At 43.5% G+C, this 18,438-nt stretch overlaps 1 protein-coding gene across 1 annotated transcript in view; it reads right to left on the reverse strand.

Annotated features, from left to right (window-relative positions):
• Positions 1 to 261: 261 nt before the first annotated feature.
• The window catches only part of MSN (moesin), a gene marked incomplete at both ends in the record, with an annotated part of 35,230 nt that continues 17,053 nt past the window's right edge, over positions 262 to 18,438 (reverse strand). The window contains 12 exons of the mRNA XM_082004211.1: positions 262 to 426; positions 1,506 to 1,739; positions 2,157 to 2,249; positions 2,759 to 2,919; positions 3,525 to 3,655; positions 4,098 to 4,261; positions 5,342 to 5,438; positions 5,910 to 6,056; positions 6,389 to 6,472; positions 6,945 to 7,219; positions 7,750 to 7,845; positions 14,731 to 14,814. Coding sequence (XP_081860337.1) covers positions 262 to 426; positions 1,506 to 1,739; positions 2,157 to 2,249; positions 2,759 to 2,919; positions 3,525 to 3,655; positions 4,098 to 4,261; positions 5,342 to 5,438; positions 5,910 to 6,056; positions 6,389 to 6,472; positions 6,945 to 7,219; positions 7,750 to 7,845; positions 14,731 to 14,814 — 1,731 coding nt within the window. The remainder of the gene's footprint in view (positions 427 to 1,505; positions 1,740 to 2,156; positions 2,250 to 2,758; positions 2,920 to 3,524; positions 3,656 to 4,097; positions 4,262 to 5,341; positions 5,439 to 5,909; positions 6,057 to 6,388; positions 6,473 to 6,944; positions 7,220 to 7,749; positions 7,846 to 14,730; positions 14,815 to 18,438) is intronic.

Below are 18,438 nucleotides of genomic sequence, written 5' to 3' on the forward strand. Positions count from 1 at the left end.
TAAACACAGTAAGACTTTACCCAAAGCCAAACAATTTCAGATTTGCCCCAATACATGTTTGCTTTCCCAAGCCACCCCAGAAAGATCTAAATACTGTTTTTTCTTCTGTTGCTTAACTCCAGCATTTGCCCAAAACTCGATAAATAAGACCATGGTCACTCTTCTGTAGTGGTTCCAGCGTAGCACGATTACGAGTGAATGATGGGAGAGGATGGGAAAGAGGGGAGAAGAGAGTGCAGGGCAGCAGGTGCAGGGGAGAGTTTACATGGACTCAAACTCATCAATGCGCTGCTTGGTGTTGCCCTGCCGAATCTGACGGAGGGTCTTGTACTTGTCTCGACCCAGACGCATGTTCTCAGCATGGATCATATCATTGGCTGTCTTCTTGGTTTCATCCCGAGCGTTTGCCAGCTCCGAGGAAAGAGCCTTCAGAGAAGGGAAAACAGATAGCAATGGGTTAGCACATGCCATAGACTCAAAGCTAGACAAGGAGGTTACTGACTGATTCTCTTAAGATTCAATATCCGTGGAGATAGGAAACAGATAAGCCTGAATGTTTACAGTTCTGGGCAACCTGCTCTAGCTGACCCTGCTAGAAGTGGGGCTAGGAAGTCTAATCTAGACTAGGAAATACCACTAGTAAGTGGGACTGGATGATCTTAAGAGATGCCTTCCAACCTAAACAATACTGTGATTCTGTGGAAGCTGTTAATGTTTTTCCACTAACATTGGAAGGTAGCAAAAAACATCAGGCCTGTCACCCTATTTATCTTTGTCTAGCACAGTAAGAAAGACTGTCTTCAATATACTTCAGAAGAACAGTCAAGTGGAGGGATCAAAGACAGCAGGAGCATCTTGCAGAGTCTGAGCAATTACTTGCCTTCTACCAGAAGAGAAACTTGCTGCAGAAGATAAAGAGCACCTCTGTCACTCTGCTTGTGCATAAACACCACAGCGTGATGCAGAAAAAGCAAAGCCTGACACAAATCCAGCAGCTAGCAGGTAGTGTAGCAAAATGCTTGGAAAGAGTCAACACCCAAACACTGGAGTTCCTTATGAGAAGGTGGTGCAGCACTGCTCCCTCCACGCTGAGCCCTAGTGGGCTGTTCTCAGGGGTCTGCAATGCAACCCAGTCAGGCAAGACAGTTACAGACAGCTGCTTGATAGGAACTGGACCAAGTTCTCTGACTGACCGCAGCCAGCGCGATGGACAGCTGTCAGATGGCTGGCAAGATTCACACAAGCACGCTACATCTGACAGATGCTGCTTTTTGGCACTGCTTGAAAATACTTCCAGTGAAACAGAAGTCAAGTGCCAGGAGACAAGGTCTGCCTCTCATGCTCAGTGGTTAAGCAGCTATCCGGCAAGATCATGATCACCGCTCTTCTCCCCTGCTCCCTTTTTTTTTTTTTTTAAAAAATACCAATAATACCTCCCAGCTGCAATTAATGGTGAGAAGAATAGAAGCAGCACCCAGACACCCTCTCCACTGCCAACTTCTTACCTTCAAATGTTTCTGGACCCGTTCGTTCTTCTCTGCTTCAGTGGTACGCTCCTCCTCACTGCGGTCCTTAATGGTGGCCTCTGATCGTAGCTCAGCACTGGCTTCTGCCGCATTCTCATCCTGCTCGTCATCATGCTCATTCTCAGAGTGCATGGGCTCAGTGACATGAGGGGTGCTCATGGCAGTCTTCAGCTCCTCTTTGGTCTTTTCTAGGTCCTCTTGCACCATCTGAGCCTGCAGTAGGGCATGCCACAGTGAGTTAGTCAATATAATCCTGAGTGCATGAAATTTCTTGCAAAAGCGCACAGAAGCACTACTCAGTGCACCTCTTTGCACACTGAAGTGGTATGTTCCAAAGCTACTCGGCCACAATCATTTGCAAAACTTTCTGCTGCCTAAGACTTCAGAGATTTGAAGAATGATTATAATTCATGAAAAATGGGCTATAGGCCCAATTAGTCAAAGTGCTTCTACACAGAGTTGGAATAAGGCACTCACTTGACCAAGAAAGGCAAAGCTGGGTATTTACAACGGCCTCAAGCTTGCAGGCACTCAGTCTAGTGTGGTATCTAGTGCAGTAGTTTAGGTCACAACACAGAATGAAGAACAACTCCACAAAAATTACTGCCATTTGCTCAGCTTCTGCTTTACCTTCTGTTGCCACTCCTGGGCCTCGCTCTCTTTCTTCTGCCTGGCCAGCTCCAGCTGCGTGATCCTAGCTGTGAGTTCTGCCATCTCAGCAGCCTGCAAAAGAAAAGCTTTTAGTGGGGACAAAACCAGAGTACTTGCCAAAAGAAGCATTTAGTCCGAGTCCTGGAAAAAAACAGTATCTCTGAAGCATCTTTTCTGTAAGGAGAAAGCCTTCCTGTAAACTTGAGTCCCACTGATATGTCCATGATGCAAGGGAAAAGGAAGCCAAAAAAGTTTTGGGTTTTGCTGTAGGGCTTGGTTTTTTTCCCCCTTCTCCTCCAAACAGAACTACAACACTGAATTCTTTGAATCCAAACCAGGGAAAGCAATTAGTGAGCTCTACACACTCTTCTCAGCATCACATACAAAAAAATAAAACACAACTATCAAGATCTACTGTACAAATACATTTGTATTTAGGTATAAGATTCATTTGCTTGAGGCTAAAAATTAAAGAACCAAACTACGCTTCCTCACTCTATTCATAGCCTGATTTGTTTCAAGAGCTTAGATGCCTACCCTGTCACTATTTTCCCTACCTGATTTTAAGCTCACCCACTTACCAGCTGTTCCTGGGTCTTTTGTTGATCATGGGATGCTTTCAATAGGGCCTCCTTTGCCTCTTCTGCTTCTCTACGTTCTTTAGCCAGTTTCTCTGCTTCCTCCTGAGCTCGTTTTCTCTCCTGTTCCAGCTCCATAGCTCTGCGGGTCTGTTCTTCCAGTTCTGAAAGAATAGGAAGGCACATTTGAAGAGAGATTAAGTAAAGAATGGCAGTAGAAGAGGAAGGTGCCCTTAAACCTATGTTCTGGATGAGGGTTTTCCTTCAGAGACACAGGTAAAGGAGAGATGCAAGCAACTCTCCCCTTTCCTTCACATTGTGCCTGGAGCTGGAAGACTAAGAGCCACACCTGTTCCAAGCCAACAGATCACCTCCCCACAAATCTATCGGGCAAGTAGCTATCCCAAAATGACATCCTTAAAGGCAGAGAAACACAGCATTTTCCTTGGGCAACACCACTCCAACACTGGCCAAGCAATTAGATAGTGTGCTGGGATAAAGCTTCCAGCCAACACATGAAAAACTGCAAGGTACTCTCACTGCTAGCGAGGCACCTTGACTGCCATTAATCTCTTTAATGCAAGTCTTATCTCAGCAGCTGCATATGGAGTGCTTACACTCAGCTTCAGAAGGCTAAAACAGGGCCCTAACACCAGTTAGCACACAATACTGGAGAGCCAAATGGCTCAGAGACACGTATAGCTTTACTACTTGAACCCTTCCGACTCAGACTATCCATCTAAGGAAATACTGGAACATTTCATATTACCTTGCTGAGCTTTCTTGGTTTGCTCCTCAATTTGCTTAAGTCTCTCCATTAGCTCCTCCTTCTCACGTTCAATCTTCTCCTTTTCCTTTTCTGCCAACTCCCTCTTCTTCTTCTCATTCTCCAGCAGGGCTCTGATGCAGGGGAATTCATAATGCAATTTCAAATTAACAACTACTCAGATTGTAGCGCTTCCTAGCAAAGCCACAAGCACACAAGAGATGTGAGCTACAGCACTGCACTGATGAGTTTTACTTCCCTTTACAGAAGTGCAGAAAGAAAAAGCTCTGCTGGCATTCATCTCAATGGCAAGTTCATAACAGCAATGTTATAAGGGAAATCTCCTTATATCAAGATCCATATTAGTCCCATAAAATAGGCAAATCTTTAAGAAAGTGATGGTGGCTCATACTTGTGATGAGTGCCATTCCCATCATCCCATTAGATCTACTGAAGCAAAAGCAATCTGCTCTATTTTTGGCTCAAGTAGATGAAGGTGCTGCCAGCAATTTATCTAGCACATGATGCTACTGTGCAGTGATCGACCAAGTCCAGGTTACTCAGAACCCTACCAACCTCTCCATTTGTTTCTGATGCTTCTCTTCCCGAGCCTGTGCTTTCATCTGCTGCACCTCAATGGTATCTGGTTTACGTCTGCGCATGTAGAGCTCATGGTTCCCCATGCAAAGTGCCAAGATTCGTTTGTTAATCCGTAACCGAGGGGCATAGAATACAAAGTCCTTGGGACAAGAAAAAGGCAGCATTAGACCTGTTCTTTCAGCGTAAGAAGCCCCCTGTGTATGCAATACACTCCAAGACCCTAAGCTTTCTAGAACTGCTACCCAACTTTTCTTAACAGTGTCTAATTCATAGGTGGTGGTAGTTAAACACCTACCTTTCGGGAATGAATTTCAACCTAACAAATACATACAGGACAGAAGTGTCCAACTTGTTCTTACAGTGTACTGTGTTTCATTGTAAAGCATCTCTAACACATAAGAGTACACAGCGACTTAGCTTCAGTGTTTCTTTACAAACACGATCAAGGGCTGGTTTACCAGGCACACTGAGACTATGACTTCTCCCACCTTGCTTCCCACAGTTATTTAATGCAATAGTCTGGGCAGCCACATCAAGTGTAATGTTTTGTCTTATGCCAGAAAGTGTGTTAATATTATCCATTATCCAATGGATAAATAACTTTGTTCTGTTGAAAAGGAGCAACAGCAGCAGGGAAATGCTTCCAAGCAGCAATGCAACAAGAATGACCAGAAGAACAGAAGCTATCAGCTGAGACAGGAAATTAATAAGCTTTAAAAGATGAAACCAATTATGTTCATTATAAATTTGCAATAAAAAACCCTCCCAGCATACCCCACAAAATAACCCTAAGCTTCAACTTCAAGTAAGGTGAAAAACTGCAAAAGACCATCCCACACACTACTAAAGCCAAGAGGCTGCAAAGGAAGCATTTACAGTTAATGTACGTGCCTCAGATCCCTAATTGTATTAGAGAATCTGAACGGTCTTAGAAGAATCAGAAACTCTAAGCAAAGAGCTTGTCCCTGCTTTTCTCACTGACTTTGAACAGCTTAAGGTTATAGTGAATAAATTTCTACCCTCCTAGCCAGAAACAAATCCCGACTATTACCTTACTGCCATTAAACCTGTTCTGTGCATACTACCCTGAACAGATCAAGTAGTAGAGCACCTGCTTAGGTCAACATTGACATTATTGATGAAAAGTTTGTGCAGAACAAGAAAAAAAAAAAATTATTCAGCTAGGACAACAAAAGTTCAATTTGAATGTTGCTTCTTACTGGTGCTTTCTTGTCAATAGGCTTGATAACAAATTTCTTGTCATTGAATGAGATATTTCTGATCTCACTCCAAGGGAATCCAATTTTCGGTGTTAGCCTGCAGAAATGGAAAGCAAAAGGAAATACGAGAGCCCCAAGTCATTCCAAATTCTTGACTTACAATATAAAGCTCAAAACTCTACCAACTCTGCCCTCGTATTTCAGTACTCTTATGAGTACCGATTGACTGGAATCAGCAAACAAAATTAGTCATGCAAATGAACTACAAACATAAGCAGTTTTTCAATCTTATTTTTTTTAATGGAAAACAGAATTGGAGAATTCATCTGTGGCAGGAAGACTAGGGATACAAGTAAAATGAGCTTGATAAGACTTGCCAATTTCTTGTATTTTTTGGTCCAAATCAGCACATTTTATGGATCATTCTGGCAGTATGAAACACACAGCCAAGAATGATATAGGAATTGTAGAGTTTAGTTAAAGGCTTGAATTCCAGAAAAGATTAATTTTGAATGCCTTTATACTGGAAAGGAGCTGAAGGCAATGATGAGGAGAGGGTGTTTATTACCTGTCATTCTGCTCATAAATGTTGAGTCCAAGAGCATCTACACCTAGCCAGAGTTCAGAGCCCTTCTTGTTCTTAATGCTGAAGTAGTTCACACCATACATTTCTAGATCCTGTGCAATTTTCAGGTACTCCAAAACAGCATCCTCTCTGCAGCATGCAAAAAGAAAGATACTCCTTTTTGAGTCTATAAGCCATTAGAGCAAGGTGCCGTCTTCCTACATGAGCAGAGCAGCAACAAGCTTGCAAAAGTAGCAGATAATAACAAACTCTGCAAACTCAGTTTTGTTCTACTAATGACAGCCAGCCGATGTGGACTAGCAAGGGCAGAGACATGTGAACCTAGTTACTCTAAGCAGAATAACCTGAAGAATGCTAACCCATCCTGAAGCAAGGCACATATTTTTGTATGCATTCATATATTACACACTAGCATATATCACACTACTTTAAATACAGCAGTTTCACACTGCATCAGTTACCTAATCATTCCTCGATGTTCCTCATGCCACACCTGGATCCTCTCCTCCCACTGGTCCTTGTTAAGCTTGTGCTGCTCCAGAACTCTAGAAAGAGTACGTGGGATGTTTGAGACAGACACTGCATTTATGCACACACGGAGTCACATCACTCTTGAATAATGCTTCATTGAATACTCCATTGACATCACAGTTCCACCACAAAAATATTCCAGGAAATAGAGTTTTATTATAAGGCTAGCTAGAGACACACTGGTCAGTATTCAGACTTCTGACAAATGACAAGTTGTATTCACTTGTGCTTCTCCTCATAGCATCACATATTTTGGTTTTGGAGCTTCTCTCACTACTTCTGATTGGAGTTTTTTCAGTAGCAACAGGATGTTTAAGATTAAAGCTCTTAATGAAATGAATACTAATCCCAATCCTCAGACAGGTACCAGGCTGTATTTTATTTTGAGCATTCCAATCAAGATACACCTCCCTCCTACACCCCCACCACCAATAATCCCAAACCCTTTGAGGCAAAGAAGGTCTAGGACTACCCAGGTTCACTTACCTCTGTGGGAGCAGTTTGTCACTAGCAAGGTAGCCAGACTTGTGCACCTCTTTGTTGAAGTCTCCATATTTTGACTGGACGGCATAAGAAGCCAGAAGGACGGCTGTTTCTGGAGGGCAATAAATGTCATCATTCAGAATTGCCTCCTTCACTTGGAGGAAGAAGAGGCGTTGTGTGATGTCCTGGATCAGCTCTTCTGCCACATCCTCTGGGTAGAACTTGGCACGGAATTTGAAAAGCAGGGGGCTTTCTTTGCGTACATCCTGTGCTGTTACCTGGAACAGAGTTATCAGATTTTATAGTCTACATACTAAGTGAAGGGGAGCAGGTTTATGAACAGGAGGACAAACATGCATTAGAAAAAAATTGTCCTTTCCAGTGCAGAAGTGGGCAGAAAAGCAAGGATTTTCAATTTCTTACTGCTAAATATCTCATCACTTCCCCCCAGGAGACTTATGATAAGCCACTAATTATCATCAGTGCTAAGTAAGTTACTTTCCAGGTTTCTCTCCAACCAAAATGCTCACATGAGCACCACGTTAGCTTGTTACCAGGAAGGATAACAGATATGCCTGGACAACAAACAGGACTAGATGCAGGAGGACCAGGTCAGACACCATGACTCCTTGTACCTTGGGGAGAGGGGGTGTGGACTGAAGGAAAGCAACACCAACTCACTAATCTTGTGGTACTTCAGATGTATGGAGAGGCAAGAACAGATCCCTGGTAGAAGTATGAGACTGAATTTGCCCTGCCCTTCAAGAGGAGGGAACCCACAACAAGTGAAAGCTTGGTGCAAACATACCTTTTTGTTCAATTTCAGCCATGTTGAGAAGCCCTTGGTGTCCTGATACTGAAGTCCAAAAAACCAGACCTCTCTTAGACCAATTGTCTTGACGACCTATAAAAAAAGATAATTAGCAAGACCCCCAGACAGATGGGAATATCTCACTGGTGGCAGAGAACATGTTAGAGATAAGTTCAGAAGAATACAAAGAACACAAGAAGCCAGTGCCCTAGCCTTCTGTCTCCGATGCTATGGTGCACATACACAGATGATATGGCATCTGAGGAGTCTTAAGTGGGAGATATATCATATTCTTCCCTCTCCATCTCTTTAAGGTTTGTTGCTATTTATAAAACAACATCTGGGACGCAGTCACTTGTCTTCAGCTACATTATAAGCCAACACGTGTAGCGAAAATACGATGCAACAGGTCTGACAGGTGTAACAGCTGCCAGGAATAATAGCTGCCAGGAATCAACAATGCAGCTCCATTTTCAGGTACACCCCTCACTTATGCAAATGTACTACTCTTGGGCAAGCCATGAATTGCCCTGCTAGGTTGTGTCCTACTAGGCAGTGCTATTTTAAGATTTGTATTCTACTCCATTGATAGCTGTGGACAGACCTTTCATGTAGCTCTTTAATGAGTGGCAGCAGTAAGAAGTACTGCAGTGGGTAAATCGATATGCTATCCCTTGTGCCAGGACAAAGGGCCACCACAGAAATTAACTACACCGCTGTATAAGCTCTTTCTTTGGTCATTTCCCTAGCACATCATGGGTTAAGAAGGCTTTACAGACATACTGTAACAAGAGACAAGAGCCTCATGGGGGGGCACGACTACTGCAGTACAATGCTGCTGCTGGTAAAAAGGAGGGAGAAGTTTCTTGATAAAGCTTGTTCACCAGCATGAGGCCACAGCTTTGTCCTCTCACAAGTCTGGGACATGCCAGAGGGTGCAGCAGGTCTAGAAACTGAAGTTGCCCCACATCTCTCCTGAAGCCCCAGGAGCCGTTCTCATACCACCAAACAAGGCACCTACCTGTCACCTCCGTTACTAGACAAAGAAGGGGGAAGACGACACTTGTCTTTAGGTCAACGTTGTACCTAAAGTACAGCACTGTAAGCTGCTTTTACACACCACCTACCCCTCGGGCTTGCTGATGGCTTTCCTCCTTCAGAGGGACTCCACAACTGGACAGCAGGGGACGAGCCTCGCCCTGGGAAAGCAGGCTGCCTGATCATGGTGTCCCCCCTGCCAGGTAAGTTGAGGTAATTTTGTACTGCCTTGTCCCGTGTTTTATGATTTCTCCCTAAATGCTTACTTCCTTTTAAATGACTTCCTTGTTAAATCCTAAGGATGCACTCTGTTCCCTTCTGATGTGGTCTCTAGCTTGGGCAAGATACAACACCAAGGACATAGGTTCCCTGCAAACACATTACTAGTTAGATTCTATAGGACTTGGATCAGACATTTCTTCTGGCCTTACAAAAGCAGCATTAGGGACCTAGTTCCTTCCAGGCCCAAAAACCAAAGGGAGCTTTCACCAGAAGCATGCTCTTAGTAACACACAGAGAGACAAAACCTATGCAAGGTCATGTAGTCTATATGCATCATCCCACTGGAGTCCATTAAATTATTCAGCTTCTCCTTGCTTGAATATGGACCGGAGAGCTGGCCTAAAGCTCATGTAAACACAGAGGAACATAAGGCAGATAAACCTTCACTTGTGCATACCACGTAGGAGGATGCACACAGTTGCAGAAGCTTTTGGAGAAGTCAGTTTGCTGTATATACTGGAAGTGGTGGTGCAAAGAGGGAAGAAGGGCTGCCCTAGAGCCTGGGGAAAGCTCTGCTCTCGGCAACATTAGTGTCTGAATAGGATGGAAGCTCCCCCATCCCACGTCTCCGCTTGCCTCACTTCCATTTGTCAGCAGCTTACGCCTGGGAATTCAACAAGCTGGACTGCCAACAAGGACCCAAAAGGCATCACACTGAGGCCCTGCACAAAAGGACTTTTATCCCACAGCAGAAGTCTGCAGAGCAATAGCAGTGACAAGAACGGACTGATCAGAGAAGAAAGGGAGACAGCACAGCACACATCACACCCCCAAGCTGCTACTGAATCAAGGCAGGGAGAGTCCTCCTCCCTCCTCCCCATCTCAGCTTCAGCAGGCTATTTAGGTCCATTTAACAAGGGAAAAAAGCATGAAGAAGAAACAGCTTTCTACAGCTGCAAGGAGTCTGGCTGGCAGTTAGCAGCTCAATTATGTTTGGGGGTGTACAGCATTTGGAGCCCTGATGAACTGTGAGATGTTCCAAAAAGCACCAGTTACTGGCAGTGGCTGAGGATGGAGAAGGGCTGGCACACAGGGCAGGAGAACAGAGAGTGCTATTTAACACAGACCACTATACCCAAATACCTAAAGTTTACCCTCTCGGCTGGAGAGTCACATCTTTTCTTTGTGCTAGAGAGAACATTAAGTCAGTCCCCGTGTCTTGTTTAACCTGCAGTACTCTGCTTCATCTACAACCGGCAACAGATTACAGGCAGCCTTAAAATCCAGCTGTCCCACAGTACCTTGACCAGCCATGACAAAGCTCTTCATTAAGTACCGTTAGCTTAGAATTCCACTTAGTAAGCAATACTGCCTCAGGGGTAAAGGTGCATTTCTGGCGACTCTCACTTCACCTTCTGCAGACAATCTAAGCACACAGTAGTACATTTTTTTTTTTTTCTAACTTAGGTTCATGGAAGAAACACAAGGTCTTCCAGGCAACCTCTTCTCCTTACTCCAGATTTTCCAGGTCTGCATGACTCCTCCTGCCCTTCCCCTCAGCACTCACCCATATCCCTCTGAATGAAGTTCTTGCCATTGAGTGCTGCCCCACAGCAGAAGAGCCTTAAACAGCCTCTTAAATGTAGATTTTAGCATCAAGATAATGATTGAAGATTGCCCTCATTCTCAGCCTAGGAAATACACCACCATACTGGCAAACAAGTGTGGATCCTGCATGAAAGCACTATCTACACGTGGAAAAGACCACAGCATGCAAGCAGAGAAGACATTCCACTCAGACCAAGTGCCTGCGCCAAAGGCCAAAGCATCCCAGGCTATACTGCAGCACAAATCTGTCTTGAATCTCAGCTGCTGTCCTAGTTAAAGATGAAGCAGGCCTCTCTCCCTTTCTATGACAGGCATGTTAAGTACTTCTGAGAGAAAACTGCTAGCAAACCTTATAGCTGGAAGGGGTCTGAGCTGGTACCATACCTGCAATGGTTTTATATGCCATAGTAAAAAGCAACATAGAACATGGTCTTCAGGTACCCTAACTGAACACCCAAGATAGGCTCCATTTACAGCCATAAATATTCAACTGTTCCCTTTCCATTGGCTGATGGGTAGATTTCTAACTTTTCCTTCCAAAGTGCTAAAATGCCAAAGTGCTAAATGACAGGATCTTTAAAGCTTATTACAGTTTGCCATTGATCACCTTGGCAACAAGCAGTCCATTTTTGGTTGGACTAGTGCTTTTATAAAAGCCAGTAAGTTTCCACGTGTTCCTGTGAAAGCTGAGACACATTTCCATACCACTCAACACAAGAGTTCTGGGGTTTGCTGGAGGAACTGGCCACTGTCCTGAGACTTGCTTTCTACCATGAAATTGCCATAATAAGTTGTCGGTTCAGTGCTTTCACCTACTGGATCAAGTGCTCCAGACCAGCTTCCTGTGCATTTAAACACTACTAAACCCAGGCGTTTCTGTGAAAGCTGTCCAACCAGCCAGCTGTGGAGCACTTAGGCAAGTGAGTGAGTTACCTCTCTTCCTGGCCAAGGTACAGGCTAGCCTCCCTTGCCCCCCCCAACAGGCCAAAATCTCACTGACTCAAGCTAGAATCGTTTTACCCAAAAAAAGGTAGTTTGAGAGGAGAAAAGATTGGAGGGACACAACTTCAAAGCTATCCACAGCAATAAGTACCTTAGTGGTTTTCCCAGAGAAACAGTTAATCTTTCACATGTAGGAGATACACAAAGCAAAGCAATGCTTTGTTTTACACACTAGTCTCCAGTCCAACTGCACTTCAGTCTGATACAGAAAACGGTCAGTGGAGGAAAACATGGAGCTACCACTGTTGCAGCGCCTGTGCCCTGCACCCCCAGGAAAGCCCCAGTATTTCAAGGTACCTGTGAAGTAATCAGGTCTGCGGGATAAGCAGCACCCCTGACAGGCATAGTCCATCCTCAGGCTCTTTTAATCCATCACTAGCAGCTGAGGAATGGGAGAGGAGATACTGGTTTTGCTAGTGAGTCGGTAAGTGCTAGAGTTCAGCTGCTGATGCCAAGAGGTACATAAGCAAAGCTGCAAAAGACAAACGGCACAATCCTCCTGTCTCAATTAATCCAGGTTTTGTCCGTGCACACGAGCTTAAACTATTTAAGATAAAGCTGTACAGTTACAAGCCTAGGGGATGGGGTGTTATAGCAACATCTCTATTATAAATTCTGATGTTACTGCACTGTATATCAGCTCAATGATATTTCTACAGCCAGCTACAGAAGGTGATTTCCAACAAAGCAGTGAAGCATCTGCATTGTTCTATCGCTACAAAAATTCACTTTGGAATTTAACCAAGCAGGAAAGTGGGAGACAGGAACATTTCTACCTCAAGCCCATTCACCTATTATTACTATGGAACTTTAGACTCAAACTGTTCCCCCTCACAAAGCTACTACCCAGATACAAGCTTTCCAAAAGTCTTCTGAATCCTTCAGAGTAGGTCAGAATATGGTAGGTATAGTAGGTCAGTACATCCCATGTGTGGCATAATGAATATATTTATCTACCTTTATACACAACAGGTAGAAACAAATACTGCCTAGATGTTAGCAGCATGCACCAAGGTAGCTATGCAGCTAGAAACCTTGGTAATGGTTAGCAGCTTCCTTTTTGCTTAACTCAGAACTGCCAGCACAAAGTGAAAGGGCACTCTAGGGCAAAAATATGCAGGGTATCTTAAAATTTTTCTGTGAAAAGTCAAAAGTCAGGTTTCACACCAGAAGGTCAATGTGCTGCAACAGCAAAACCCTAAATTTGCTTTCTAGAGGAACTCTCCCTTCCCTCAAAAAAGCATTGATTAAAGCAGCTCCTTTTTCAGAACCAGCATCATGCAGAAAATGCTAGATTAGCAATACCAGCAGCACAATGTAGTTTAAGTGAGCTAGAAAATGAACAGCCATAACTTTGTTCTTACACACCTCATCATGGGACCCAAGATCACCTCAGGATAGAGACTGAGATAGAGTAAACAGATTATCAGTCAGACAGCAGTCGCTGCTTAGTCCCCGCTAGCAGTGTCAGTGGGGGAGAACAGCTCCGGACTATCCCTTTACAGGAACTAATCTACGCAAACAGCTCAGACATTGGAAACATAATGGATATATGCCAGCTGACAATATATGCAAAGTCCCATCCCCATACTAAAGGGAACAAGTTTAGTATTTACTGTCAGCTCACTAGAGGCTCTCATGTTTTGATTTGGTATTCAGTTCTTTATGCAAAGGTCAATAATCTGTTTGAGCATGTCCATATACAAGTAGCACTTGCTCTCCTTTATGTGCAAGTCTGATGACAAAGTCTCTTTTGCAATAGAAAGAAGCCTTGAATTCCTCATTTAAAAAAAGAAAGAAAAAGAAAAGATGGACAGAGAACAGCCTGTTGCATATCTGCATTCAGAGACGAAAATGAAATGCTTCCTGTTGTGGCAGGAGCCTAATAGCTACCTCCTTTGCAGTTCATTTCATTACCTGTAAAGGGCCAATGATCAGATTGCAGGGCAGCAACAGAAGCTGGGATTAGGCTCCTCAACCACTCACATAGCAGTAACCTCCAAAGCTCCTTATTCATGCTAGACGTGGAAGACTTTTGACATTCCCACATCTACTGCCATCTCCCCACTTCACTGCTCACAGTGTTCTCAAGCCCTGGCAGAGGGTTAGTCTTTCTACCACCATCATTATGGTGGTACCACGCTAACGCCACTTGTCACCGTTGTGCTAGGTCTTTGACTAATCATTTAGTCAAAGCCTGGACATCTGCCACTGGTGAGGCTCTAGGACATTCATTTCAGTATCAGTCCTATCAGGAACCAACATCACTACCTCCACAAGGTAATCGTGTGTGCTAGGCAGTAGAAAACAGTTTAATTCTTATTCCAGCGAGTGTGATATATGGACAGTATAAAGAGATGGTGTCCACCAGACCTTTTAGAATTAGCAAATTTGTAACAGCTAGCTTAAGACACCGTTTTCCTCACTATATTTCCTCTTCCAACTCCACCTACAGTCCTATTTAGCTGAAGTAAACACCACCTCATTTACATTTGCAACATAGAAACTTAGTTCTGCAACAGCATTTGTATTCTCCCTTTGCAAAGTGTTTATTATGGAAAAAACAAAACAAAACTTCTGTTTAGACAGGTGCTGTGTGAAACACACTGCAGGGAGGAGAACATGCAGCTGTCAAAGGAGGGAAATCAATTACTAAGACATGCAAAGTTCCCATACTGGAAACATCATCAGATGCTTCTCAAGCAGAGGCAAGTTGCAGAAGCCCTAATCTGCCACCACAATGTCAGTTTGCAGCAAAAGCTGCAGATGGTCTAGGGCTGACCGAAAAAATCATTTGCAAATTAAAAATGCTACTGACTCCAGTGGTATCATTTCTTAGCAGCTGGTGCTTTGCTTGGATAAAGTCCAACCAGATATTGAAAAATAATCATGAGAAGAATGTTCTTCATCCACACAAAGAATACCCCCTCAGTAGGTGAGCAGTAGCTTTGAAAAAAAAAATGTATAATTTCTTACTATGCTGAGTTCTCTCGAAGTTGTTATACACATTGTCACTTAATTGAAGTCCTTTAGAAATTGTTTGCTGTTGCCTTAATAGAATCCCAACATCTGCATCAACTTTAGATCTTCTGCAGCTCTATCACTTACCTGATCAAAGAGTTGCTTCCCTGTAGTGTTAGGCTGGATGGCAAACTCCAGCTCAGCATCCATGGTGGTAACACGCACACTGATCTGGAAGACAGAAAATGCATCATTACAACACATGCTCTAAGTGTCACTATGCAATAACAAAAACCAACATCCACCTACAGCCAGGGACCAGCTCCCAAGCCTCCAGGAACACCAAGCCTCCAGGAACTTCACTGGCAGCAGTTACAAAGTCACCTGCCCTGCCAGCACAGTGTTTCCAGTTTCCCCGTAGAATACAACCTTCCCGTTTCACAGTGTAGGAGTTTATCCTCTCTGTTCCTGCTAGTACTCCTGTCTATATACTAACACATGTGAGAGCCACTTACAGCTTATGAAGCTGAATTTCTAGTGTAGAACGTTCTGGTGTCTTTCACAAAAGCAGAGATGTTCCAAGCCTGGGTACACACAACCAGACATCCAGCTCTTCCATTTGAAGGATGAATGTCAAGGAAGTCCCTGGAAGCATTAACAACTCAGCCTGCTACAGAAGACTAGTCAATACTAACAATACTCTTCCAGTCTCCATGGGCATTTGGGGAAATTATAAGGCACAATCCCTGATGTGCTCCAAGGGCTGTAGGTACGAAGCAGACAGGATGCAAGGATCATCTCATGCGATAAGGCAAAAAGGATGCATGCTGAACTAACGTGTGTTACTATGTGCGTACGCTTCGCAACGCAGTAGAAATATCTCTACATAGTTGCCTACTGCTTTCCAGCTCTTTCAAGGAGGTGAAAGATCTCTAAACAGTGCAGAAATGGTTTAGGTGTAAAATAATATTGCAGACAAGGTTTCATGACAGTATTGGCCTTAGACATAAGAAGATCATGAACGGTCTTCCAGAAGAAACATTATATGAGGCACTATTTTTACAGGAGAGTCTCACTATCACGTTTTCATGTGGGAAATGAAAGTGGCAAGGGACTTGCAGCAACAGAGTTTGCAGTTTTATCCCACAGATGCAGGAAGACATCTGTACAGCTTTCACCAATAGTTCTCATGAAGCAAGTTAAACAGCAGAGGCATTTCACTTCAAAGATTAGTGTAAAACATAGACAATTCCATTCACAACTCCTGATCATTACTGGAAAACACCATGTAGATTCTTAAGGGTAGATAGGAATACCCCTGCCTGAACACAGATGCCTTAACTTTTGACTAGGCAAAGCAAGGCCTTCAAGTACACCAAGCTGCCTGCAAATTCATTTCTATTTGCATACCTATCAACTGAAAGAGGTAAAGATATTTCAAACACACAAGCTGCAGATATTTTAGAACAAACTGTTTTAATGCTTTTCCATCAAAATAAAGGTTCAAAACTTGAAGTTGTACAGACGAGATAATCACAGTGCACCAAACCCAAGCAGACAGGCCTTGCATTCATAGTTCTCTTTCTTGCATACAGCCGTTTACCCCACATCAACAAATCCTAATTTATTTGCTCTTCGGCGCAATCAATCCTCTTAGCACACTCCACCAGCCTTCCAGGGGTGAGGGGTGGGAGGAATTATCCTGTGAACAGTTTTAGAAAGAATAACTCAAACTCACGTTTAGACTGTAAACTAACCACACGACACTAGAGATCAAAAAAGCTAGAGTAAGCAGAGAAATATTCAAGGAACCACCCAATACTGATATGATCGCAGCCAGTTCTGATCCCTGTATTTCTACTCAGTATATGGACAGATTTCACACCTTGTTTAGTAAGGAAGCAGCAGCAGACTGCAAGAGCACTACAACCAGGGCTTCCCCCCTGCCATAAGCAAGAAGCACTCTGCTAGTTAAGTCTAAGTCAAGTGCTGAAAGAGACCACTACGTCCAAATGCATATTGAAATTTCCCAAGAAGCCTACTTGAGCCTAGGCACACCACTATTTTGTACTTGATATCCTCTTGTGACGAACCTAAAGGTTTTCTTGTTTTAAGGTTTTAGCTAAAAATTTATGCATATTCTGTAACAGATTAAAGGTAGGCTTAGCACAGCAAAGCTGAAGTCAAAGAGAGTTGCAGTTCTAATTGTTGCATGCATAAGGAATGTATATTAATGGAGCAAAAGATATCATTGCAAAGATATCATGAACAAACAGACCAGGAATGTTAGTTTTGAAACCCTCTGAACCTTCTGACACAATGAAGACAAACTGAAGAAAAACCATCCGATAGAAGTAGCAAAGAAACAGCAAATGACCTAAACTCATAAGCAATCCAGTTTTATTTAAAATTAGCAGCTTTCAATGGCATGCAGTTGCCTTAAGTCCTCTTGCTATACCTTCCCAAAATTATTCCCCTCAGATCCCAGATGTTGACAATTGGCTAATTTCACAGTGCTTTGGTGAACCAGGAATCCAGTTGCTTGCTAGATGGGCTGAATGCTCCCAAAACCAGCTTTGCTTGGAAGCAGTCTCTTCTACCAGAAAGTGCCGGCTTGTAAGCCTGACTTGTCCAGCACACCCACCCATGAAAGCAAAGATGTCCGTAAGCCACATCTAAGTATAAGAGAGGTTACATTAAACGAGCCATTAAGCAACAGGTTGCTTTTTGTTTGTTTTAAAGTCTTTCCTGTTCACTTAAAACATTAATGTACCAGCTACCATGAAAGAAGAATAGTCTTTTTGCTCCACTGTGTATGGATAAAGCACAGTAGCCCCTCTTAGCCAGTATCATCTGCATAGGTGATTGAACACTGAAGAATCTGAGCACCGGGGAAGCGCCAGAAAACAGAACTGAAACATTTGTGTCAGCTCTTTGCAACCTGTGCCCAAATAGCTTTTAAGCTATTTGGAGCAAATCAGACCTTAAAATTTAAGGTAAAGCTGCTTCAGTCAGTATCCTCATAATTCATGCAGAATACTTATTTGCAAGACTCACATCTTTATTAGCACAGTAAAATAAGGTTCCATGCTGGAGCCAGCAAAATTCCTTCATTGTCACTCACTTGAAAGCACTTAAGCTATCTGACCAGTTATCATCCTTCAATTAGCACATGCAATAGGAAGAGATGTACTTTTTTCCCCCCTAGTAGAAGCCTCCCTGTGCTCAAGATGAGTAGCAACCTAAGGTTTAGGAGTAGCAGTCTCGAATGGGGTTTGCACTTGCAACTTCAGCCTATGCTATTTTAGAAGACGGCATGAGCTAAGATACCACAGGAAACAGGCTTGTGCCTTCGAGAACCACACCCCGGTAATGCTAGCTTCCCCGGGCCGAACACAGTTTTAACACATTCAATAGCACGCTGCTGTTAACTGTCATTGGACTGAGCTGGCAAAAGCATGTCCTGGGCTGTACTGGTGACACTTTAACCACTAGCTTCGTAGAAATTTAATACTTGGCTGAGAAGTTAGTTTGCTGTAAGGCTGAATTTTGTTAAGTCTTATCGGTGTAACCCATATGTTACCAAGCCAGGGGTTTGCGCCAGGTGTTGGGAACTGGAAAAAAAAGTGAGGTTTCTACCAGTTCAGGTGGTGGGAGGCACTGCTCTCCATTCCCAGTTAGAAGATAAGAGGCCTGACAATACTTCAGAGCAGATGCAGCTTTACTGGGTGTTTTGTTTCATTTCAGGAGGCCGAGTACTGGGACAGAAACACAAATCTGTTCTCCTAGCATGCAGAAAGGCTGAAAAACCAAGCACCAAGGGAGCTTCGTTCTGAAAGATACCCAGGGGCCACC

This window comes from Phaethon aethereus, assembly GCF_964289735.1.
Source record: "Phaethon aethereus genome assembly, chromosome: 10".
In the NCBI taxonomy this organism is placed as follows: domain Eukaryota; kingdom Metazoa; phylum Chordata; class Aves; order Phaethontiformes; family Phaethontidae; genus Phaethon; species Phaethon aethereus.